This window comes from Hemitrygon akajei, chromosome 21 (assembly GCF_048418815.1).
Source record: "Hemitrygon akajei chromosome 21, sHemAka1.3, whole genome shotgun sequence".
Classification (NCBI taxonomy): domain Eukaryota; kingdom Metazoa; phylum Chordata; class Chondrichthyes; order Myliobatiformes; family Dasyatidae; genus Hemitrygon; species Hemitrygon akajei.
Window position 1 is genome coordinate 70,543,673 of NC_133144.1, and position 25,226 is coordinate 70,568,898.

General features: G+C 40.9%; 1 protein-coding gene across 2 annotated transcripts in view; it reads right to left on the reverse strand.

The window, feature by feature from the left end:
- The window catches only part of LOC140714433 (vinculin), a 306,627-nt gene that overhangs the window by 110,807 nt on the left and 170,594 nt on the right, over positions 1 to 25,226 (reverse strand). For both annotated transcript variants that reach the window (XM_073025728.1, XM_073025729.1), the window contains exons 10-11: positions 6,523 to 6,698; positions 6,056 to 6,246 (exon numbers count right to left, since the gene is read on the reverse strand). In XM_073025728.1, coding sequence (XP_072881829.1) covers positions 6,056 to 6,246; positions 6,523 to 6,698 — 367 coding nt within the window. The remainder of the gene's footprint in view (positions 1 to 6,055; positions 6,247 to 6,522; positions 6,699 to 25,226) is intronic.

Below are 25,226 nucleotides of genomic sequence, written 5' to 3' on the forward strand. Positions count from 1 at the left end.
CGCTGGGTCCTAAAGTCCACCATACTAAAACAGGTTAAATAAGGAACTTGAGCATCCACGTTTTTTTGGTATCCGCGAGGGGTCCCGGAACCAACCCCTCGCGGATAAGGAAAGCCGACTGTACCTCCTGGTTCATCCATGGATTTTGGTTTGGGAATGTATACCAAGTCTTTGTAGGCACACACTCATCCACACAGGTTCCTCAACTCCAATCTGGGCCTTTCTCTCAGTAGCGGAGGCAACTGCAGAGCGTTTCACCTTGTCCACTCGGGCCATGTCCCCTTCAGCAACTGCTGACCAAATGCGGCCTATGCAGGGTCATCTCACTGAGCGGCTGCCACTTCCCCAGGACTCAATTCTGGCAAATCCTTTGACTTCAGAGCAGCCAATTGGCAGTAAACTTGTGGAATGGAACCATCAGAAGCTCCCAAATGATCTACTGCTCGGTTCTGCCCTTGCCTTTCCTCTGCCTTCCCCCTAATGGGGAACTGGCACATGGCTTTGACTCCATAGGCAGGAATGCTTTTCCACTCTCCATTCCTGTTCAGCTCTTCATGTGCACGTCGGGACAATGCATTGACATTAATGTTCCGACTCCCCAGCCGGTACTTCAGGCTAAAATCATAAGCAGACAACACTGCCAACCACTGATGGCCTGTGGCATTCAATTTTGCTGAGGTCAGGATACAAGTTCACCTGGCACCATATAAACAGTCACTTAGCTTCTCCACGACAGACCATTTCAATGACAGGCACTCCAATTTTTGAATGGGGTAGTTTCTCTCAGAGGGTGACAGACTCCAGCTGATAAATGCAACAGGTTTCAACTCTGTGCACTGATCCTGATACAGAACACTCCCCAAGTCCTCTCTGCTGGCATCTGTATGCAATACATATGGCAATCGCAGGTCTGCAAAAGCCAGCACAGGCGCTTTCATCAGTAGCTCCTTCAGCAACTGAAAGGCTTCTTCACATTTCACATCCTATCTCACTCCAAAAAGGCTTTGAAAGACTAAGATAGTCTTGTACCAACCTTTCATTTTGCCCTTTCTTCCCCAAGGGAGGGTAACCACACAGAAGGTGATTTAAAGGGTGACTCACTTTAGAGTAGTCCTTTATGAACCTCTAATAGTACCCACGGAATCAAAGGAATGAGCGCAGGCACTCACAGTCTGGGGCCCTGGCCATGTTGTAATCGCCTCTATCTTAGATGAATCCATAGCTACTCCATCCCCTGAGACTATAGTTGACAGACATCTTGCAAAACTGCTACTTATCCAGGGAAAGTTTTAACCCTTCAGCTTTCAGGCAGCCCAGCACCTTCAGTATCCTTGTTTCAAGCCATGCTGGAAAGTTGCCGGGGCTCCCGATGTGCCCTGAGGCATCCTTTCAAAACGGAAGAATCCCAGTGGACATATGACTGCCGCCTTCTCTTTATCAGCCTCACTCATGGGGCTCTGATAATATCCACTCCTCAAGTCCAGCACACTGAAGCACTTTGCACAACTCAGACAAGCCAGCACATCCTGATTCTTAGGACTGTATATTGGTCAGGGACTGTACACCTGTTCAAAGCCCATCAGTCCACATACATCTGTACTTTCCCATTCTTCTTCCCTGCCACCAGTATTGGAGAGGCATCATAGGAGCTTCTGGACACAGAGATGATCCCAGCTTCTTTCACCTTTTGCAGATGCCATTGTCGCGATCTTTCTCTGAATGGGGTGTTCTCTGTCACCCAGATGGTGTGGCAGGTGCTCTTGGAACAACCCACAAACTCATCAGTAGAAAAGACATCTAACAGCTTCAACATCTTCTCTATCAACCTTCTCTTCCAACCTCCAGGTACCGAGGTGCCCCCAAAGTTAAATGACTCAGCAGTCAACTCTCCCTTTTTTGGTGAAAGTTCCTCTCCAGCTTGTTTCACAGGAGCACTTGACATTGCTGTCACTGGAAAGAGGTGCACCATTGGTAACCCACACCTGAGGGTGACCTCCATCTCCAAAGTGTTTCTGACACTCAGTGTCATCCTGTTCACCTGTACAGCCGCCAGTCTCTGCAGTTTGGGCCACACCAGTACCCCAGCAGGTAAGCATGAATCCTCTTCATGGTCTTCTGAAGCATCCACCAAGAGGGCCTCGGCATCAGAAATTTCTGGTTTCCTATCACTCTAGCAACTTCCCCAGGCTGTAATACCACTGGTTTGGACTGGGTGTGTCACACAGTTCCTCGCTTATGCTCATCATTCCGCCCAGTGCAGCCATGCACTTCTTCAAAAGCAGCTCGGAACACAGGCTGAATGGACAATGTTTTCAGAAAGCTCTCCAACTACCTCCTTGCAGGCTCCCACTAGCCTTCTCACAATAGGAGTATTTGTCCCCACAAAAATTGAAGCCTCACCCTTTTCAACTGGGTCCGGACAAACCAAAACTAATGCATCAAGGACCTCACCTACTCCCACATCTGCCTCCGAAAACTCCAGCTTCAATGACAAGTAACCATCATACAGATAGTCATCTGTACTAAGACCCCAGATCTCTAGTGTTTGTGACAAGATCTGAAGGACTATTCAATATGGACTGTTCATTTAAAGAGAGAGAGAGTGTGTGCATGCTAATTCAGAGAGAGAGAGAGAGCAACAAACAGTCTGAGTTGCCTTGGAAATGGCAAAGCGAAGCTATATGATGGACAGCTGGTGTTCAGCAGTTCTGGAATATATACAAGGTCAACTGGCTTTGTAATCAGACACACGGAAGACACTGACAAAACTGACACTGGTTGAGCTTTGTGTGCCCACGACAAGGGGGGGTTCTTGCTCACAGTGTGGACAAAGGGGTGACCGGTGGTAAGCTATCGGTGTGCTTAACCCCCGCCTGGGTTGATAGCTCTACCGCGTGAAAATGGCGCTCTCTTTTGTGTGGTCACAGTCAGTGACTTTAAAAAGTTTTGGGAGCAGGACGACGACGTGGAAGATTCAACGGCATCGGCACTGGAAAGACAAATTACCTCTCTCTCTTCAACCTACTCAATTCAATATCCAGAACTGAACTGACTTCACACCTATACCACCATAAGACTGTATCATTTCACCAACTAAGCTTGAAGAAGTTTGGGAACTTTATTTACTCACTTACATATGCATATACTCTGCTAACCTGCATGCCTTATCTTGTTTTATATTACTTTATTACGCAGTTACTAATAAAATTGTGTTATAACGGAAGACTCAGACTCCAGGTGTGTTCATTTCTGCTGGTCCTTTTTAACCCGTTATGGGGTATGTAACAAATTAGGGCCTGCATCCAGGTTATGAACAAATTGGTGGGAGTTTTCTGAAAAGTTCCTGTGCCTCCATTACATTCTCCTCCTCTCTTACTTCTCTGATCAGCTTGACAAATGAGGGAGGGGGCACATCTTACTAGACATTTGGAGACCCCAAGTGATCATGGCCTGTGACTGTGCACCTTTTGCCACTTGGTCCATTCTTAACTAATTCACCTCAGCTGTCTGAATGGGCCCTCTATGCAGCAAGCAATTCAGCTGCCTCTCTAGCCAAAAATGCAGTCAGAAAGGTTCTCCCCCTTCTCCTGAAACATGCTCAAAAACCCTGTCATAAGCTCTATTGGGCTTCCCATCATGCCAAAAAAACATTTTCTAGCGCTTGCATGTAGCCTGCAGAAGTAGCAAAGGGATTCTGTGCCTTTAAAGGATCTAAATATGTCAGCAACTGGCCCCTCCAGACTCTCTACCAATCGGTGTCTTTTCATGTAATCAGAGCACTGCCACTCATCCAGCATCTGAGAGGTTTGCTTCGCCCAAGTCTCATATTCCTCCTCCCCCTTGGGGGTGGGTGTTATTTGCCCTGTACATTTGTACCACCGCTCAACCCCTGTAGCGTCCATAACCACATATTTTAATCACCTTACTGGACAATAGTTTAACACAGGCTTAAACACACAACCTACTGGATCAATGCTTAGGGCAATCACACAGCAACCACTGAAATTGGCCTACACCTGCTCCTATTTTCTTGTGCAACTTGCCCAAAATGCTGGAGAAACTCAGTAAGTCAGGCAGCACCTATGGAGAGAATAAAGAGTCGATGTTTCAGGCTGAGACCCTTCGTTAGGACTCGTTCCCTTGTGTTTTAAGGATGAGGTTATGGAGTACTTCTCCTGTGTCATCAAGATGGGACAAAGTCAGCATGACTTGCTTAAGGGAAAATCTTGCCCGACAAGCCTGTTGGAATTCTTTAAGGAGATTACAAGTGGGGTAGATAATGGGGATGCAGTGGACATTGTATATTTGGACTTTCAGAAGACCCTTGACAAAGTGCCATATGTGAAGCTGCTTACCAAATTAAGAGCCCATGGAATTAAAGGAAAGTTACTGACATGATTAGAGCATTGGCTGATTGGTAGGAGACAATGAGTGGAAATAAAAGGATCCTTTTCTAGTTGTCTGCCAGTAACTAGTGGTGTTCCGCAGGGTTGGTGCTGAGACCACTTCTTTTTATGCTGTACATCAATGATTTAGATGATAGAATAGATTTCTTTGTTGCCAAGTTTGTCGATGATATGAAGATTAGCGGAGGGGCAGGTAGTGTTGAGGAAACAGGTCAGCTGCAGATGGTCTTAAGACAGATTAGAGTGGGCAAGAAAGTGGCAAATAAAATACAATGTTAGAAAATGCATGGTCATGCACTTTGGTAGTAGAAATAAATGTGTAGACCATCTAAATGTGGAGAAAATCCAAAAACCTAAGATGCATGGGACTTGGGAGTCTTTGTGCAGAACACAACTTGTAGGCTGAGTCAGTTGTGAGAAATGCAAATGCAATGCTAGCATTCTTTTCAAAAGGTCTAGAAAATAAGAGCAGGGATGTAATGCTGAGGCTTTATAAGGCACTGGTGAGGCCTCACCTTGAGTACTGTGAATGGTTTAGCTAAGCTAAGAAAAAATGTGCTGGCATTGGAGTGGGTTCAGAGAAGGTTCACAAGGATTCTTCTGGCAATGAAAGGGTTATCATACAAGGAATGTTTGATGATCTGGATTTGTACTCACTGGAACTCAGAAGGATGAGGGGGAATCTCATTGAAATCTTTTGAAAGTTGAAAGACCTAGACAGAGTAGATGTGGAAAGGATGTTTCCCATGTTGGGGGAGTCTAGGACAAGAAGGCACAGCCTCTGGATAGAGGGGCGTCCATTTAAAACAGAGATGTGGAGAAATTTCTTTAGCCGGAGGGGGGTGAATTTGTTACCACTGGTAGCTATGGAGGCCAGGTTTTTGGATGTATTTAAGGCAAAGATTGATAGGTTCTTGATTGGACATGGCCTCTAAGGTTATGGGGAGAAGGCCAGGGAGTGGGGCTAAGAAGGGGAGTAAAGGATCAGCCATGATTAAAGGGCAGAGTAGACTCAATGGGCCAAATGGCTTAATTCTACTCCTATGTCTTATGGTTTTCATGTGGGTTTTTTGTGCTTGATTGTGGATTAGAACTTGGTGGGTCAGAGCTGTATCTGTGTTGTATAACTCTCTAAATATAACTTCAAGCAAGAAGTTCGCATTTGATGACTGCAAATACTAAGTGTTTAGTCATTCCAATCATCTTTATTTAAAAATTGTTGAGGGGGAAATGACAACATTAAAATTGCCTGCATAAGCAATTCCCACATTATGGGAGGGGGGGTTGCATTTCTAGAAAATGGACAAAGTTGCAATTTTGCATAGAATGAAGTACTGTCATCTGTATGCATTAAGAAACTCAACTTGAAAAACAAGTCAATCCAGTGTTGATTTGTTTACTGTTTTCCTCCCCATACAAATTTTGTGAGCAGAAATTTTATTCCATATCTCAAATGTTTGGGTAGTTATTTGTAAATTCTGTAAGAATATATTTTCATAAACCAAAAGGCTGTAATGTGGGGATTGCCTGTATGTTGAAAACATTAGAAGTAAATATTTCTTCCTATTGTTAAGTAATCTGCTGGGTAACAAGTAACGCATCTTAGAACAGTGACCTAAAAATGAAATATTTAACTTTCTAATACTCACCCACTCCACGGTCATCAACTGTAGGATTATCAATCCAGCGTTGGGCTTGCTCAATTTTACCTTCCAGATTAACTGCTGCTTTCACTGGCCGACTGCTGGCCACTGCTCGATTTGTTTTACTTTGTAAATTTTGTAGGGTTGTTGCAATTTGCTTAGACAAAGCACGGGCTTCTGGGCTATCACCTTTGCCTCTGGAAGGCAAATTCAGAATATAAAAATAACAGTTAAAAAATGAACTTACATATGACTAAGTCTATTGAGCTCAATTTGAATAGTGAATGTAAATTGAGTTAACTGCAAATATGTACAGCCACTTTATGGTGGCATTAAATGTCAAATTTAGGCAAAACAGACAACAGTTATAATCCAGACTGATCATCTTGCACTGAATAGACAGGATAGATTTAAATTTAAACAAGAACACCTGATATCCTACTAGTTATTAGTTATTTTTTCAGAATACATACTGCCTTCTCAAGTCAGATAGTTTTGCAGTCAGTGCTCCTATTTCATTAATCGAACGCAGTATGTCATCACGTTCTTTAGCATCTTCACAAAGATCTGCAATTTTCTTAGCTTCTTTTAAAATACCATGAACTTGCTCTTCTCCTTCAGGACCTCCATGTGGATCAGCCAGCCAGCTCTAAATAAAACCAAACCAATGTTAAGCTATGGAAGCAAACTTAGGAGAAAAATTATACTCTATGTTTTAATAATGTACCACTCTTTGATACAGAATCTTGCTCTTATTTCATCAATACAGGCTATCTTTTTTTATGTTAAAAACTCACTGGTAAATAATAAATAATAAATGTTCTGGTCATCGGTTCGGCATGGACTAGAAGGGACGAGATGGCCTGTTTCCGTGCTGGAATTGTTACATGTCATATGGTTATATCTCATTACAGTAAGGATTGGGAGGCTATGGAAAGGAAACACTCTGGAAAGTGTACAAGACACCCTTATCACCAGCGTAAGAATGACCTGTCCAAGAGAGTGATATTGTACCTGAATTGAAGCGGTGGTGGGGGAGGAAATTTTCTGGCTGGGGAATTTGCAAGTGCTACTTGGGAGGATTACAGGACTGAAGGTGCCAAATTTAAATATGCTTAGCATTTGGAATAAGGTGGACAAACTCTTGGCACAATTAGAGATAGATTGGTATGACATTGTGGTCATCACTGAGTCATGACTGAAAAAAGGCCATAGTTGGGAGCTTAACATCAAAGGGCATACTTTATATTGAAAGGACAGGCTGTGGTATGGCTCTGTTGGTAAGAGATGGAAGTACATCTTTAGAAAGAGGTGACATAGGGTCAGACAATGTTAAATCTTTTAAGGGTTGTCTTAAGAAATTGCAAGGGTAAAAAAAAATTATGGGATTCATATACAGGCCTCCAGATAGCAGCCAAGCTATGGTGTTGAAATTGCAAAGGGAGCTGGAAAGGGTGTGTAATAAGGATAGTGCCCCAATTGTAATGGGGACTTCATTATGCAAGGGAATTGGGAAAATCAGGTTGGTGTCAGGTCGCAAGAGAGGGAATTTGTTGAATGCCTATGAGATGGCTTTTTAGAGCAGCTTGTGCTTTAGCCTGCTCCAGGAAAGGCTATCTTAAGAGTGTTGTGTAATCTCCCAGATCTTATTAGGGATATTAACGTAAAGGAGCCCTTAGGAAGAAGTGATCATAATATTTGAATTCATACTGCAATTTGAGAGGGAGAAGCACAACTCACATGTATCTGTATCACAATAGAATAAAGGGAATTACAGAGGTATGAAAGAGCTTGCCCAGGTGGATTGGTGGGGATGACAGCAGAGCAGAGATGGCTGAGGTTTCTGGGAATAGTTCACAAGGCACAGGATAGATATGTCCCACAGAGGAAGGAGTTCTCAAATGGCAGGGGTAGGCAACCATGGCTGGCAAAGGAAGTTAAGGACCGCATGAAACCAAGGAAAGGGCATATAAGATAGCAAAAATGCATGGGAAGTTGGATGATTGGAAAGCTTTTAAAATCCAACAAAAGGCAACTGAAAAAGCTGCAAGGGAAAATATGAAATACGAAGGCAGACTAGACAATAATATAAAGCAGGATACCAAATGTTTTTTCAGTTATATAAAGAGTAAAAGGGAGGTGAAAGTTTACATTGGACCACTAGAAATTATGCTGGTGAGGTAGTAATGGGAGAAAGAAAGAACTGGCAAATGAATTTCAAGTCAAGTCACTTTTATTGTCATTTTGACCATAACTGCTGGTACAGTACATAGTGAAAATGAGACAACGTTTTTCAGGACCATGGTTTACATGACACAGTACAAAAACTAGCCAGAACTACGTAAAAAAAACAGAGAAAGCTACACTAGACTACAGACCTACACAGGACTGCATAAAGTGCACAAAAACAGCACAGGCATTACAATAAATAATAAACAGGACAATAGGGCAAGGTGTCAGTCCAGGCTTCGGTTATTGAGGAGTCTGATAGCTTGGGGGAAGAAACTGTTACATAGTCTGGTCGTGAGAGCCCGAATGCTTCGGTGCCTTTTCCCAGACAGCAGGAGGGAGAAGAGATTGTATGAGGGATGCGTGGGGTCCTTCATAATGCTGTTTCCCTTGCGGATGCAGCGTGTAGTGTAAATGTCTGTGATGGTGGGAAGAGGGACCCCGATGATCTTCTCAGCTGACCTCACTATCTGCTGCAGGGTCTTGCGATCCAAGATTATGCAATTTCCGAACCAGGCAGTGATGCAACTGCTCAGGATGCTCTCAATACAACCCCTGTAGAATGTGATGAGGATGGGGGGTGGGAGATGGACTTTCCTCAGCCTTCGCAAAAAGTAGAGATGCTGCTGGGCTTTCTTTGCTATGGAGCTGGTGTTGAGGGACCAGGTGAGATTCTCCGCCAGGTGAACACCAAGAAATTTGGTGCTCTTAACGATCTCTACCAAGGAGCCGTCGATGTTCAGCGGGGAGAGGTCGCTTCGTGCCCTCCTGAAGTCAACAACCATCTGTTTTGTTTTGTTCACATTAAGAGATAGGTTGTTGGCTCTGTACCAGTCTGTTAGCTGCTGCACCTCCTCTCTGTAAGCTGACTCGTCATTCTTGCTGATGAGATCCACCATGGTCGTGTCAACAGCGAACTTGATGATGTGGTTCAAGCTGTGAGTTGCAGCGGTCATGGGTCAGCAGAGTGAACAGCGGTGGACTGAGCACACAGCCCTGGGGGACCCCCGTGCTCAGTGTAATGGTGTTGGAGATGCTGCTCCCGATCTGGACTGACTGAGGTCTCCCAGTCAGGAAGTCTAGGATCCAGTTTCAGAGCGAGGTGTTCAGGCCCAGTAGGCTCAGCTTTCCAATCAGTTTCTGAGGGATAATTGTGTTGAATGCTGAACTGAAGTCTATGAACAGCATCCGAACGTATGTGTCTTTTTAATGGGTACTTTGCATTTGTCTTCACTGTGGTAGACATTTGCAGTCTGCCAGTGGTCCATGAGTGTCAGGGAGCAGGAGTGTGTGCCATTGCTATTGAAAAGGAAAAAGTGCTAAGCAAACTGAATGGTCTTAAGGTGAATAAGTCACCTGGACCAAATGGATGACATTCCAGAGTCCTGAGAGAGGCTGCTGAACAGGTAACGGATGCATTTGTCATGATCTTTCAAGATTCACTTGTTTCTGGCACAGTCCTGAAGTAGTGGAAGACTGCAAATGTCACTCCACTCTTTAAGGGAGGAAGACAAAAGAAAGGAAATTATAGGCAAGTTAGCCTAACCTCAGTGGTTGGGAAAGTGTTGGAGTCTATTATTAAGGATGAGGTTTTGAGGTACTTGGAGACTAATGATAAAATAAGTCAAAGTCAGCATGGTTTCTGTAAGGTGAAATCTTGCTTGACAAAACTTTGAGGAAGTAACAAGCAGGGTGGACAAAGGAGAGGCAGTGGATGTCATTTACTTGGATTTTCAAAAGGCATTTGATAAGGTGCCACACATGAGGCTACAGAACAAAATCCTATGGCATATAGGAAAGGTACTGGCATGTATAGTGGAATGGCTGACAGGCAGGAGGCAGCAAGTGGGAATAAAAAGGGCCTATTCTTGTTGGCTGCCAGGTGTTCCTCAGGGGTCGATATTGGGACTGCTGCTTTTCACATTGTTTGTCAATTATTTAGATAATGGAATTGATGGCTTTGTGGCAAAGTTTGCAGATGATATGAAGATAGGTGGAAGGACAGGGAGTGCTGCAGGAGCAATTCAGTTTCAGCAGGACTTGGACAAACTGGAGAAATAGGCAAAAAGTGGCAGATGGAATACAGTGCTGGGAAATGTATGATGGAGACATCTTATAAAAACCATATAAAATTATGAATGGGATAGACAAGATAAAGGCAGGAAAGTTGTTTTCACTGGTGGGTGACACTAGAATTAGAGGATGTAGCCTCAAGATTCAAGGGAGTAGATTTAGGATGGAGATGAGGAGGAACTGCTTTTCAAAGAGAGTGGTGAATCTGTAGAAATCTGTCCAATGAAGCAGTGGAGGCCACATCTCAGTAAATATACTTAAGACAAGGCTGGATAAATTTTAGCATAGTAGGGGAATTAAGGGTTATGGGGAAAAGGCAGGCAGGTGGAGATGAGTCCATGGCCAGATCACCCATGATCTTATTGAATGGCAGAGCAGGCTCGATGGGCCAGGTGCCCTACTCCTGCTCCTATTTCTTATGTTCTTATAATGCATTTTGGTAAAAGAAACAATAGCGCAGACTATTATCTAACTGGAGAGAAGGTTCACATAGCAGAGGTGTAGAGGGACTTGGGAGTCCTTATGCAAGACTTCCAGAAGGTTAATTTACAGGTCAAGTCTGTGGTAAAGACAACAAATAAAATGTTGACATTTATTTCAAGGGGAATAGAATATAAAAGCAAGGAGATAATGCTGAGACTTAATAAGACACTAGTCAGGCCGCACTTGGAGTACTGTCAACCGTTTTGGGCCACATATCACAGAAAGCAAGTGTTGTCATTGGAGAGTGTCCAGAGGAGGTCATGAGGATAATTCCAGGAACAAAGGGGTTAGTACATGAGGAACATTTGGCAACTTTGGGCCTGTACTCACCGGAATTTAGAATGTGGAGAGAATGTTCCTATGGTGGGGTATCCAGAACTAGGGAGCACAGCCTGAAATTTGAGGGGGGACCCTTTAGAACAGAGGTAAGGAGGAATTTTATCTTAGCCAGAGAACAGTAAATCTGTGGAACAATCTGCCACAGACTGCAGTAGAGGCCAAGTCCATATGTATATTTAAGGTGGAAGGTGATTGTTTCCTGATCAGTCAGGGCATCATAAGATGTGGTAAGAAGACAGGTGTATGGGATCGAGTGGGATTCGAGATCAGCCATGATGGAATGGCAGAGCAGACTCAATAGGCTGAATGGCCTAATTCTGTTCCTATGTCTTATGGTCATATGGGAGAGTTTAAATTTCTGGGGTTAGGTAGGACCCTGAGCAGTAGAGTGGGTGATGAGAAACAAAAGGCATACTACTGTAGCCAATGAGAGCAAATTTAGTTACCAGGGATGACAGGTGCACAGTAAAGGGAAAGACCATAGGTTTAAGCTGCACTTATTTCAATGCAAGAACAATGACAGGTAAGGCAGACAATGACAGACAAGTAACAATGAACTCAGGGCATAGATTGGGATACTCACTATCATAAACAAAAACATGGCTCAGGCAATGGCAGGACTGTCAACTCAATGTTCCAGGTTACGATTTAGAGACACAGGATACAAGCATGACAAAGGAGCAGGTAAGGGAGGAAGGGGAGTTGTCTGCTTGATGAAAGAGAACATAACAATGGTCATTGCCCTCTCTAATTACAAAAATCTCCCTAATGGTCTTTAACCATAGGTGAGCTGTCAGTGGACTGGAGGATAGCTAAAATTGTTTTGTTCACGAAAGGATTTAAGAAAAAGTTCGGAAATTATAGGCAGGTAAGCTCATCATAGGTAGTGGGTAAATTATTGTAAAGTATTCTAAGGGACTAGATATACAAGTACAGGAGGTCAGCGGGAGATGCTCATGGAGTGAGTACTGTTTTAGATTCGCTCCATAACCTTTACTTTTTTTAACCTTTGATCACCCTTATCCAACTTATTTTTACCTACACCAAAAGATTCTTGCTATTTTTTTGGACTTATCGTTAAGAGTTTATTGTGAATTTTTGAAGATATGCAAACAGAAATGGCTCTTAGATCTAAAGGACGAGAACCTGGGTGCAACCCGAACGGTAATGGAAAGAAGCAAGCTCATCCGCAACGCACTGAATTAACTTATGAACTGTTTATGGAGGTTTTGGATAAAAAATCTGATGAACTACAACAAATTTTTAAACAAGATATAAAGACCTTTCAAGATTATATGGTTAAGACGGATTTAGTAATTAACCAGCAGCAAGTTCTTATCGCATCTCTGCAAGAAGACGCTCAGAAACGAGATTTGACAATTGAAAAATTGCAACAGGATTTAATGTCGACCACTAAATTGGTGGAAACACTTAAAGCCAAGAGTGTCGACTTTGAGAATCGGTCCAGAAGACAGAACCAACGTATACTTGGTCTCCCAGACGGCATAGAAAAAGACGACCCTTCGAAATATTTTGCTCAACTTTTAAAAGATGCGTTCCCGTCGGTTTTCCCAGATAACCCTCCGTTACTTGACCGAGCACATAGAATTTGGCGTCGATCATTGAGTGATCCAGCTAAACCTTCGGTTGTAATTGTCCAGTTTCATTATGTACACGACAAAGAACAACTTATTTGTGTGGCTCGGCGGGTTGGAATGGTTAAATTTCAAGATTACTATTTCCGTTTGGTTGAAGATTTTAGTCCTGAAGTTATGAAGAAAAGGCTTCTTTTTAAACCTCTGATGTCTGAATGTTATGAGAAAAATCTAAAACCTGCGCTCTTATACCCTGCGAAGCTTAGAATCTCTCCGCCAAATGCTCCACGCCAGGTTTTCCTTTCTACATCTGAAGCGAGAAGTTATCTGGAGGAGAACTTCCCTACTGCTACAGACACTAATCTCTAATAAATGAGTGATTCTGATTGTGTAAGATGGTTTTCGATTCCTCAAACCAGATTTAGTCTCTGGTTATTGGTGTAGGTTTATCCTATACTTTATATTTAAGTTAAAGTGTGTTTTCGTTATATTAATCGCTCTGTTTTATACACTTTAACCATTATACTATATTTTTGACTATTATTTTTGTTCCTTCGAAGGTGTATTTTTAACCCTTCGAAGGTGAATTCTTTTTTATTAAGATGGTGGTTTTTTGGAAAAATATTCTTGGTTTTGTTTAAGATGGCGTTATTTTTTCTTCTCTCGTCTTCTTCCTATAATGCATCGCTTATCATAGTTTAAATATTTCTTGATTTGTTTGGGTTATAACCCGATTTATAAGCTTTTAGTGATTATATTCTTTTTTTTACAACTAAGTATATTAAGAAGTGTGGTTTTAGTATAGTGATTATAATTTTTAAAGTCGGGGTGGTTTTTTTAATATATATCCTTTATATACGGAGTGGTCTTCCGCTGAAATGGGGGTAGAATTAGTCGCATCTTTTCCTTTTTCTAGCCATATTTTGGCTTTTTTTTCTTTTTCTTGTGGGGGTGGGGGATGGTCTGTTTTCTAATTTTATTTTTCTTTTACCAGTTTGTTTTAGTTTTTTCATTTGGGCTGTTTTTGAACTTCAAATATGTCTACGATGTCGTCACTTCCGGGTCCGCTCTTTATTTTTGTTCCTCTTCCGGGTGCATGAGTTTATAATTTGGTTAACCCTTTTTATACCAAAGGGTTGATTTTAGAAGCATGGCTCAGACCATTAATTTTGTGTCTTGGAATACTAATGGTTTAAACCATCCGATTAAACGAAAGAAGATTTTCAAAGTATTCCAAAGACCTAATGCTCATATCATTTTTGTACAAGAAACTCATGTGAGGAAGGAGGACAAATATCGCTTTTTTAGGTCTTGGCGGGGTCAACAGTATCATTCGAATTCGAATGCCAAAGTAAAGGGAGTTTCAATTTTTATTGACTCCTCTATTGCATTTGTTCAACACGATATCCTTTCGGATCCGAATGGTAGATTTTTGTTAATTACGGGTTTACTTTGTAATAAAAAGGTTGCTATGGTTAATGTTTATGCTCCAAATGTGGATTGTCCTGATTTTTTAAAGTCCTTATTTACTTCTTTACCTAATCTAAATGAATATAAGTTAATAATGGGTGGTGACTTTAATTGTTGTTTAAATCCTTTGATGGACAAATCTTTATCTATTCAGACTTTACCCAATAAGTCGGCCACTTGTATTAACTCCTTTTTGACTGATAATGGAGTTTTTGATATTTGGAGATTTCGGCATCCTAACGACAAAGAGTTTTCTTTTTTCTCACATATTTATCATTCTTATTCGAGAATTGATTATTTTTTAATTGACTTTTGTTTTATTCCATCGGTAATTGGTTGTAATTATGATATTATAGCTATCTCTGACCATGCTCCATTAAAACTTTCTATGAAATTTACGGATACAGCTTCTAATGTTAGACAATGGCGATTTGACTCTACCTTACTGCAAGATCCGGACTTTATTAAATTTATGAAGGAACAGATCGATTTCTTCTTTTCAACTAATTCCACGGATGATATTTCTTGTGGAACACTTTGGGACACTTTTAAAGCGTATATACGTGGACAGATTATCTCTTACTCTGTTGGTCTGAGAAAACGTATTAAGAAGGAAACTCTTTTATTGGTTGATAAAATTAAAGAGATTGACAAGAAATATTCGATCACTCCTAGTAAGGAGCTTTACAAACAAAGGGTTGAACTTCAAACGGAACATAGTTTATTACTTACATCTCCGATTGAAAATCAATTAATGAAAACCAGATCTGATTTTTATATACATAGTGATAAATCGGGTAAACTGTTAGCCAGTCAGTTGAAGAATGTTTTGGTTAAACGTCAAATCACTAAGATTCGTCAGCAGAATGGGGATTTGACAGTTAACCATGATGAGATAAATAAGTCATTTCAAGACTTTTATACCTCCCTGTATCAATCTGAATTCCCTCAGGATCATAATACCATGTGTGATTTTCTTGGGAAATTGAATTTTCCAAAATTATCATCTGATGATCTTTCAATATTAGATACTCCTATTACGGATGCAGAAATTAAAGGGGTTATTTCCTCAATGAATTCTGGGAAAGCACCAGGTCCAGATGGGTATACAGTAGAATTTTTTAAATGTTTTTCCGCTACTCTTTCTCCTTGGTTATGCAGGGTTTTTGAAGAAGCAATTAGATTGGGGAATTTGCCACCATCTTTTTATAGAGCTTCCATTTCTTTAATACTGAAGGAAGATAAAGACCCTGCTGACTGTGCATCCTATAGACCAATATCTTTATTGAATGTAGACTCTAAGATCTTTTCCAAGTTACTGGCATCCAGGCTGGAGAAGGTATTACCCCAAATTATTTCGGAAGATCAAACCGGTTTTATTAAAAATCGCTATTCCTTTTTCAATGTTAGGAGATTACTGAATATTGTTTATACTCCTTCACATAGCACTTCAGAATGTGTTATTTCATTAGATGCGGAGAAAGCATTTGATAGAGTTGAATGGCCTTACTTATTTTATGTGTTGGAGAAGTTTAATTTTAGTCCGACATTCATTTCCTGGATTAAACTGATTTATCACACTCCAGTAGCCTCGGTGTTTACTAATAATCAAAGATCTCCCTTTTTTCGTTTATTTCGGGGCACTAGACAAGGCTGTCCTCTTAGCCCATTACTATTTAACATTGCTTTAGAACCTTTGGCAATTGCCATCAGAGAATCACAGGATATTTCGGGTATTAATCGTGGGACCGATATTCATAAGTTATCTTTGTATGCAGATGATTTATTATTATTCATTTCTAACCCTGAGAAATCTATTCCAGCAGTTCTATCATTGCTGGCTCAATTTAGTGAGTTTTCTGGGTATAAGTTAAATCTTAATAAGAGTGAATTGTTTCCTTTGAATAGACAGGTCCCAATTTATGGAAACTTACCTTTTAAATTAGTTAATGACTCTTTTATTTACTTAGGGATTAAAATCACAAAAAACCATAAAGAATTATTTAGGTTTAATTTTTTACCCTTAATTGATCAGATTAAATGCTTGTTTACTAAGTGGTCACCATTATCATTATCTCTGATAGGTAGGATTAATGCTATTAAGATGGTTATTTTACCTAAGTTTTTATATATTTTTCAAGCGGTACCAACTTTTATTCCGAAATCTTTTTTTACTAATGTTGATTCAAAAATTTCCTCATATATATGGCAGAATAAAAATCCCAGGTTAGGTAAAATATACTTACAGAAGACTAAGAAGGAAGGTGGGTTGGCATTACCTAATTTCAGATTTTATTATTGGGCAGTTAATATTAGATATTTGTTATGTTGGTTGAAAGACTGGGATGGATCCTTTGGCCCTCATTGGGTGAGTTTGGAAATTAAATCGGTACCAGGTTATGCTCTGGGTTCTATTTTAGGGACTTCTCTCCCTTTTGCTCTTTCTAAATTGCCGAAACGAATTGACAACCCGATAGGTAAACATACTTTACGTATATGGTTTCAATTTCAGAAATTTTTCGGGTTGACTCAATTCGTTTTAAATATTCCTATTGTATCTAATTGCTTTTTTCACCCTTCAATTATAGATCAAGCTTTTTCGGCTTGGAAAACTAAGGGATTACTAAGATTTTCTGATTTATTTTTGGACAATTGTTTTATGTCTTTTGAGCAATTATCTAATAAATATAATTTGCCTAGATTTCATTTTTTTAGATATTTACAGATTAGGCATTTTTTAAGTACGGTACTTCCTACGTTTCCAAATTCTGTGTCTTCAGATATTTTGGAGAGTTTGTTTGAATTAAACCCTTTTCAAAAAGGGCTTATATCAAAACTTTATAATATAATTATGAAGATACGTTCAGAGCCCCTTTATAAGACAAAAAATGATTGGGAAAGAGAGCTTAATCTTATTATTCCTATTGAGAATTGGGATAGAATTCTTCAATTAGTTAATACATCATCTATATGTGCCAAACATTCATTAATACAATTTAAGGTCGTACATAGGGCCCATATGTCCAAGGATAAATTAGCTCATTTTTATTCTTATATAAATCCTATTTGTGATAGATGTCAGTTTGAAACCGCGTCTTTAACTCATATGTTTTGGTCATGTCCGCTTTTGAAAAAATATTGGAAAGATATTTTTGATATTATCTCTGCGGTATTGAACATCGATTTACAACCCCATCCTATTACCGCAATTTTTGGTTTACCAATGATGGACTCACTTCATTTATCTTCTTCCGCCTGTCGAATGATTGCATTTCTCACTCTGATGGCTAGAAGATCTATTTTGTTGAATTGGAAGGAAATTAATCCTCCCACTGTATTTCATTGGTTTTCTCAAACTATGTTATGTTTAAATTTAGAAAAAATTAGAAGTGGTGTATTCGATACTTCTATTAAATTTGAAAAGATATGGAGACCATTTATTCAATATTTTCATATGATGTAATATGACCCTGTTCCAAGCTTATTTGATTTTCCAGCTTTAATCTTATTTATGTTGAGAGGATCGGAGTTGACGACACTGATGATTATGTATTCTTGTGAGATATTATGAACAGCCCTTTTTTTTTCCTTTTCTAGTTTTTCTTTCTTTTTTCTTCTTTATTAGCTATTAGATTAGTAGTTTAGCTAATTTTGCAAACTTTTTTTTCTCTTTTTTCTGGTTTTTTTATATCATATATTATGAAATACCTAGATTTACCTTGTTCGTACATATACTGTATGGTTCATGTTTTGGGAAAACTCATTTATACTGTAATCATTGCTTATGTATTCTTTTATGTGCAATGGGAATTTGTATGTTTGTAATCCCTTTATTAATATATCAATTGTATTTTGTGCATATTATTAATATTAATAAAAAGATTGAAAGAGAGAGATATACAAGTACAGTGGATTCAGTTAATTGGGACTCTTCGGGGCCAGCATGTTTTGGCCCAATTACACAGTTGCCCCAATTATCCAAAGTTTTGTAGAAATAGTAGAGGCAAACTACTGTTTAACTATGTAACAAATTACCTCTTTAAATGATATACTGAACAAATTAGAACACTACCAATATTACTACAGTACTATAAAACTGTAATACCAGAAGAATTCGAGTGTACATTCCTTTGATTGATTGTAAACGAACAAAATCAGTGCAGACAATGGACTGCCTTAATTTATTTCCTGCATGAAGTAGTGTTGTAATCCAACAATAGGTTTCCTGGCATCCTGTGTGGTCACAAGCTCAGGTTCAGTTGTGCCATCCTCATCACTTCCTCATCTTCATCTTCTCACCCTTGGAGTGTTGATACAACATTTTCCACAGCTGCAACCCCCAAATCTTTATTTTCATTGTAACATTTGAGATGACTGCTGATAACATTTATTCTATGTACCGTAGATTTCGCACTACAGAGCGCACCTGATTAAAAGCCGCTGGCTCTAATTTTAGAAAGAAAATCAATTTTGTACTTGTACAAGCCGCACCGGATTTTAGGCCGCAGGTGTCCCACGTTGTAATATGAGATATTTACACAGAAAGATATTACACGTGAGGATTTTTTAACTTTTAATTAAATCCATATGGTAACATAAACAAATACATATTGCAAATGCTTTTTTTCGAACCGTGCCTGTAACGCGGCTACTTTTAAATATACATACGTATCGGTAACACACAGATTACGTTGCGTATACTTTTTTACTGAACAGTGCACGAACAACATTCCAATATCTCCTAACGACTGGTAAAAAATATATATACTGCAGCCTACCAGTAAAAGTTATTGATCGCCTTTAACTTAAAAGCAGCGTTTCGCTCGGGTCTAATGCCGCTCGCCCCCCACCTTCCCGTTTATCGCAAACCGGTATTTCCCACAAGACGCGGCGAAACCGGATGTGACGTCATAGCATCCCGGGATGTAGTACAGAAAACAAATATACCGGGTACTTAAAACACTTCTAACTTTAACTAGAAAATACTAACAAATGAATTACTATGCGAAAATATTATGAACTAAATAACTGCCATAAAGGCAGCACAATGCTTTTCTTCGAGTGTTTTCCATGTTGATGAGGGTGAGTACAAATGACTGATTTACAATAATTTAATTGTGAAAGTGCGCTTGATTTATCGTACAATTTCATTGGACCTCTGTGAACTACTCATCAATTTTATTGGTCTACTGTTACGAGGCAAAATGTTTTTGGCGGCATGAAAAAAAATCATGCATTAGCCGCACCGTAGTAAAGGCCGCAGTGTTCAAAGCTGTTCAAAATGTGGGAAAAAAGTAGCGGCTTATAATCCGACATCTACGGTAGTTCCTAACTTGAAGTAGTGAAATATTTTCATTTTCACTCCTGGCTTTTTCCAGCATCTCCAAGCCTGAATACTTCAAATCGCAGTGAGCAAAACAGTTCTGAATTGTGTTGCTGCTTATTTCTCGCATGCTATTACTGACAAACTGTACTGCCTGGCACTTTCTTCCAAGACTGTTGAAGATGTCTGCAGACTTTCTTCAATTGCTTCAAGAATATAGTTCACCAACTTTCCACAATACAATGTCTTTAAACTTTTTATGGTTCTCATATCATGGCAGCACAAAGGATGATAGATAGATAGATAGATAGATACTTTATTCATCCCCATGGGGAAATTCAACTTTTTTCCAATGTCCCATACACTTGTTGTAGCAAAACTAATTACATACAATACTTAACTCAGTAAAAAATATGATATGCATCTAGATCACTATCTCAAAAAGCATTAATAATAGCTTTTAAAAAGTTCTTAAGTCCTGGCGGTTGAATTGTAAAGCCTAATGGCATTGGGGAGTATTGACCTCTTCATCCTGTCTGAGGAGCATTGCATCGATAGTAACCTGTCGCTGAAATTGCTTCTCTGTCTCTGGATGGTGCTATGTAGAGGATGTTCAGAGTTTTCCATAATTGACCGTAGCCTACTCAGCGCCCTTCGCTCAGCTACCGATGTTAAACTCTCCAGTACTTTGCCCACGACAGAGCCCGCCTTCCTTACCAGCTTATTAAGACGTGAGGCGTCCTTCTTCTTAATGCTTCCTCCCCAACACGCCACCACAAAGAAGAGGGCGCTCTCAACAACTGACCTATAGAACATCTTCAGCATCTCACTACAGACATTGAATGACGCCAACCTTCTAAGGAAGTACAGTCGACTCTGTGCCTTCCTGCACAAGGCATCTGTGTTGGCAGTCCAGTCTAGCTTCTCGTCTAACTGTACTCCCAGATACTTGTAGGTCTTAACCTGCTCCACACATTCTCCATTAATGATCACTGGCTCCATATGAGGCCTAGATCTCCTAAAGTCCACCACCATCTCCTTGGTCTTGGTGATATTGAGACGCAGGTAGTTTGAGTTGCACCATATCACAAAGTCCTGTATCAGTTTCCTATACTCCTCCTCCTGTCCATTCCTGACACACCCCACTATGGCCGTGTCATCAGCGAACTTCTGCACATGGCAGGACTCCGAGTTATATTGGAAGTCTGATGTGTACAGGGTGAACAGGACCGGAGAGAGTACGGTTCCCTGCGGCGCCCCTGTGCTGCTGACCACCGTGTCAGACCTACAGTCTCCCAACCGCACATACTGAGGTCTATCTGTCAAGTAGTCCACTATCCAATCCACCATGTGAGAGTCTACTCCCATCTCCGTTAGTTTGTGCCTTAAGATCTTGGGCTGGATGGTGTTAAAGGCACTAGAGAAGTCAAGGAATGTAATCCTCACAGCACAACTGACCCCATCTAGGTGAGAGAGTGATTTGTGCAGCAAATACGTGATAGCATCCTCCACTCCCACCTTCTCCTTATACGCAAACTGAAGAGGATCCTGGGCGTGCCTGGTTTGTGGCCTCAGATTCTGTATTATCAGCCGCTCCATGGTCTTCATCACGTGCGATGTCAAGGCAACAGGTCTGAAGTCATTCAACTCCTTTGGTTGTGGTTTCTTCGGTACCGGGACAATACAGGATGTTTTCCACTGTCTGGGTACTCTTCTCTGCTCCAGGCTCATGTTGAAGATGCGCTGTAGTGGTTCTCCCAGATGTTGTACTGGCAACTGGATGTTTCCCCAATCATCCTACATTAATGTGTGCTGCATAATTGCCAACAAGCAAAAGAATTTTGCTTGATTTCTGCTGTAGCTCCGTATCCCAACTCATAAGCCATTTCTTAAAAATTTTGGAAGTTATCCACACCCTATTATTAGCACAGTACTCAACTGGTAAACTAACCATTCTTAGCCCCTTAAAAAGCAATGAGGTTTAACGCTTTTCCCAATAGATAGATAGATAGATAGATAGATAGATACTTTATTCATCCCCATGGGGAAATTCAACATTTTTTTTTCCAATGTCCCATACACTTGTTGTAGCAAAAACTCATTACATACAATACTTAACTCAGTAATAATATGATATGCATCTAAATCACTAACTCAAAAAGCATTAATAATAGCTTTAAAAAAAGTTCTTAAGTCCTGGCAGTTGAATTGTAAAGCCTAATGGCATTGGGGAGTATTGACCTCTTCATCCAGTCTGAGGAGCATTGCATCGACAGTAACCTGTCGCTGAAACTGCTTCTCTGTCTCTGGATGGTGCTATGTAGAGGATGTTCAGGGTTTTCCATAATTGACCGTAGCCTACTCAGCGCCCTTCGCTCAGCTACCGATGTTAAACTCTCCAGTACTTTGCCCACGACAGAGCCCGCCTTCCTTACCAGCTTATTAAGACGTGAGGCGTCCTTCTTCTTAATGCTTCCTCCCCAACACGCCACCACAAAGAAGAGGGCGCTCTCAACAACTGACCTATAGAACATCTTCAGCATCTCACTGCAGACATTGAATGACGCCAACCTTCTAAGGAAGTACAGTCGACTCTGTGCCTTCCTGCACAAGGCATCTGTGTTGGCAGTCCAGTCTAGCTTCTCGTCTAACTGTACTCCCAGATACTTGTAGGTCTTAACCTGCTCCACACATTCTCCATTAATGATCACTGGCTCCATATGAGGCCTAGATCTCCTAAAGTCCACCACCATCTCCTTGGTCTTGGTGATATTGAGACGCAGGTAGTTTGAGTTGCACCATATCACAAAGTCCTGTATCAGTTTCCTATACTCCTCCTCCTGTCCATTCCTGACACACCCCACTATGGCCGTGTCATCAGCGAACTTCTGCACATGGCAGGACTCCGAGTTATATTGGAAGTCTGATGTGTACAGGGTGAACAGGACCGGAGAGAGTACGGTTCCCTGCGGCGCTCCTGTGCTGCTGACCACCGTGTCAGACCTACAGTCTCCCAACCGCACATACTGAGGTCTATCTGTCAAGTAGTCCACTATCCAATCCACCATGTGAGAGTCTACTCCCATCTCCGTTAGTTTGTGCTTTAAGATCTTGGGCTGGATGGTGTTAAAGGCACTAGAGAAGTCAAGGAATGTAATCCTCACAGCACAACTGACCCCATCTAGGTGAGAGAGTGATTTGTGCAGCAAATACGTGATAGCATCCTCCACTCCCACCTTCTCCTTATACGCAAACTGAAGCGGATCCCGGGCGTGCCTGGTTTGTGGCCTCAGATTCTGTATTATCAGCCGCTCCATGGTCTTCATCACGTGCGACGTCAAGGCAACAGGTCTGAAGTCATTCAACTCCTTTGGTTGTGGTTTCTTCGGTACCGGGACAATACAGGATGTTTTCCACTGTCTGGGTACTCTTCTCTGATCTAGACTCATGTTGAAGATGCGCTGTAGTGGTTCTCCCAGTTCAGTCGCACAGGCCCTCAGTAACCAACTACAGTATTTCCATTTATCAATTCCTGACATATTTGCACAACACATTTATGCGATCCATTGCTTTCTTTGAAACTGATATTGTTGCACGTTTGTAGCAAATATAACTGTTCAGTGTGGCACAATAAATATCAGGCCTGTTTCATTGGCATTGTAGATATCATCTGAACAAATTTTGTTAAGATGGGAAGTTATATAGATTTCCATGTTTCTGCACTTGCAGCATCAACATTATCTTTCTTGCCATGTGCTTTCTTGAACTTAATGAGGTGCCGACATTTCCACTGAGCCAATCAACCATGTGTTGCTTCAAAATCTTTCATGAACCAGCTTCTTAGTTAGCTCCTCTGACTTGTTTTCTTAAACACTGGTCCACTGACATGCACACCTTATTCAGTTACAATGGAAAACCATTGATTGAGATCCTTTTCAACATCTGAATCCTTGCCTTCATGCTTTTGTTTTTGGGATGTTCCCTGGTGTCCCTTGTGTAATGTCCATTCTTTTCAGTTTACCTTGCTGATGTATCAAAATATGCAATTGTAGATGTCAGCACTCCAGATATCTCTGCCAACTGTTGATGAGTGGTGTTAGGTGCCTGAAACGCATTGCTGGGAGTGCTGATGGAGGCTGCTACAGGGACATTTAAGACACTCTTAGATAGGCACAGGAATGTAAGAAAGATGGATAGTGACATGCCATTTAGGAGGGAAGGGTCAGAATGATTGTGGAGTAGGTCATATTGGTTGGTAAACATAAAGTGCAAAAGGGCCTGTACTGTGCTGTTCTATATACTACAGAACATGCCTTTAAGATGAGGGGAGGAAAATTGAAAGGACATGTGCAAGGTCAGTTTTTTTTCCCTGCCTGAACTGTAGTAGGTGCCTGGAATGATCTGCCAGGGATAGTGGTGAAAGTAGCAGCAGCATTTAACAGGCTGTTTGTTAACATACTAACATGCAGGAAATGAAGGTATATGGATCATACGAAGGCAGAAGAGATAATAGCACAGACATTATGGGACAAATGGTCTGTTCCTCTGCTGTACTATTCATTGAATTTTGTTAGCCAGAGAGTGGTGAATATGTGGAATTCTTTGCCACAGACAGCTGTGGAGGCCAAGCCTTTATATATACTTAAGGAAGAGGTTGATGGATTCTTGATTGATCAGGGCATGAAGGGGTACGGGGAGAAGACAGGAGACTGGGGATGAGAGGAAAATTGGATCAGCCTTGATGAAATGGCAGAGCAGATTAAAGATGGCTCAGTAAGCCAAAACAGAATTGCCAGGTGGACATTGCTGTTGCAAGGGAGAAATATAACTGTAAAACGAGTAAGTGCCACCACTATGTTAGCTGACAACCTGGTGTACCAAGGTGGTGAACATGAGTGTCAGGTTCTGATAGCAAATGATCCCAAGGGACCACTTGTATCAAAACAAACAGGAGGGGGTAGAGACAAATCAAACAAAATAATGCTTGAGACCAAAGACACAAAGGAGAAGGGAAAACCTTATTTTAAAATTTTTGTGGATGGCTCCTCATCAGTACAGGATGGTGAGAGGAGAACTGGGTGTGGCATTTACATAGAGAATGAACAGGGACAGGAAAGGTATAGTATAGCTTTAAAGCTAACCAAAACCATGAGCACACAAGCAGCAGAAATGGCAGCTGTAGCATACGTGGTTAGCCACCCAGAATATTTTCCACCTGGATCAGTCATACACTCTGATAGTATGTATGTTTGTAACAGCCTTACAGAACATTTGCCTCTGTGGGAAGCAAGAGGGTTTGTTTCAGCTGATGGAAAGCCCCTTCCATCTGCTGCTCTACTGCAATATATATTTGAAGAAGCAAAGGGGAAAGAATACGGAGTTGTAAAGGTGAAAGCTCACTCTAAATTGTCCCCTGAGGGGAATAAGAAGGCTGATGAGTTAGCAAAGCAAAGTGCTTTAAATGGGCAGGAATGGCAACCACAGATTGGGGAGATGGGAAGGCAGAAGGAACAACAGATTAAGGTTATGGATTTATCCGAGGAGCAGAAGAAGGATAAAGAATTTTAAAAAATAATAGAAGGAATAAGGTCAGAAATGTATGAAGAATACAAGGGTGTACATGTTAAAGATGGAGTAGTCCTATATGAAGGAAAGTTTGTGGTTC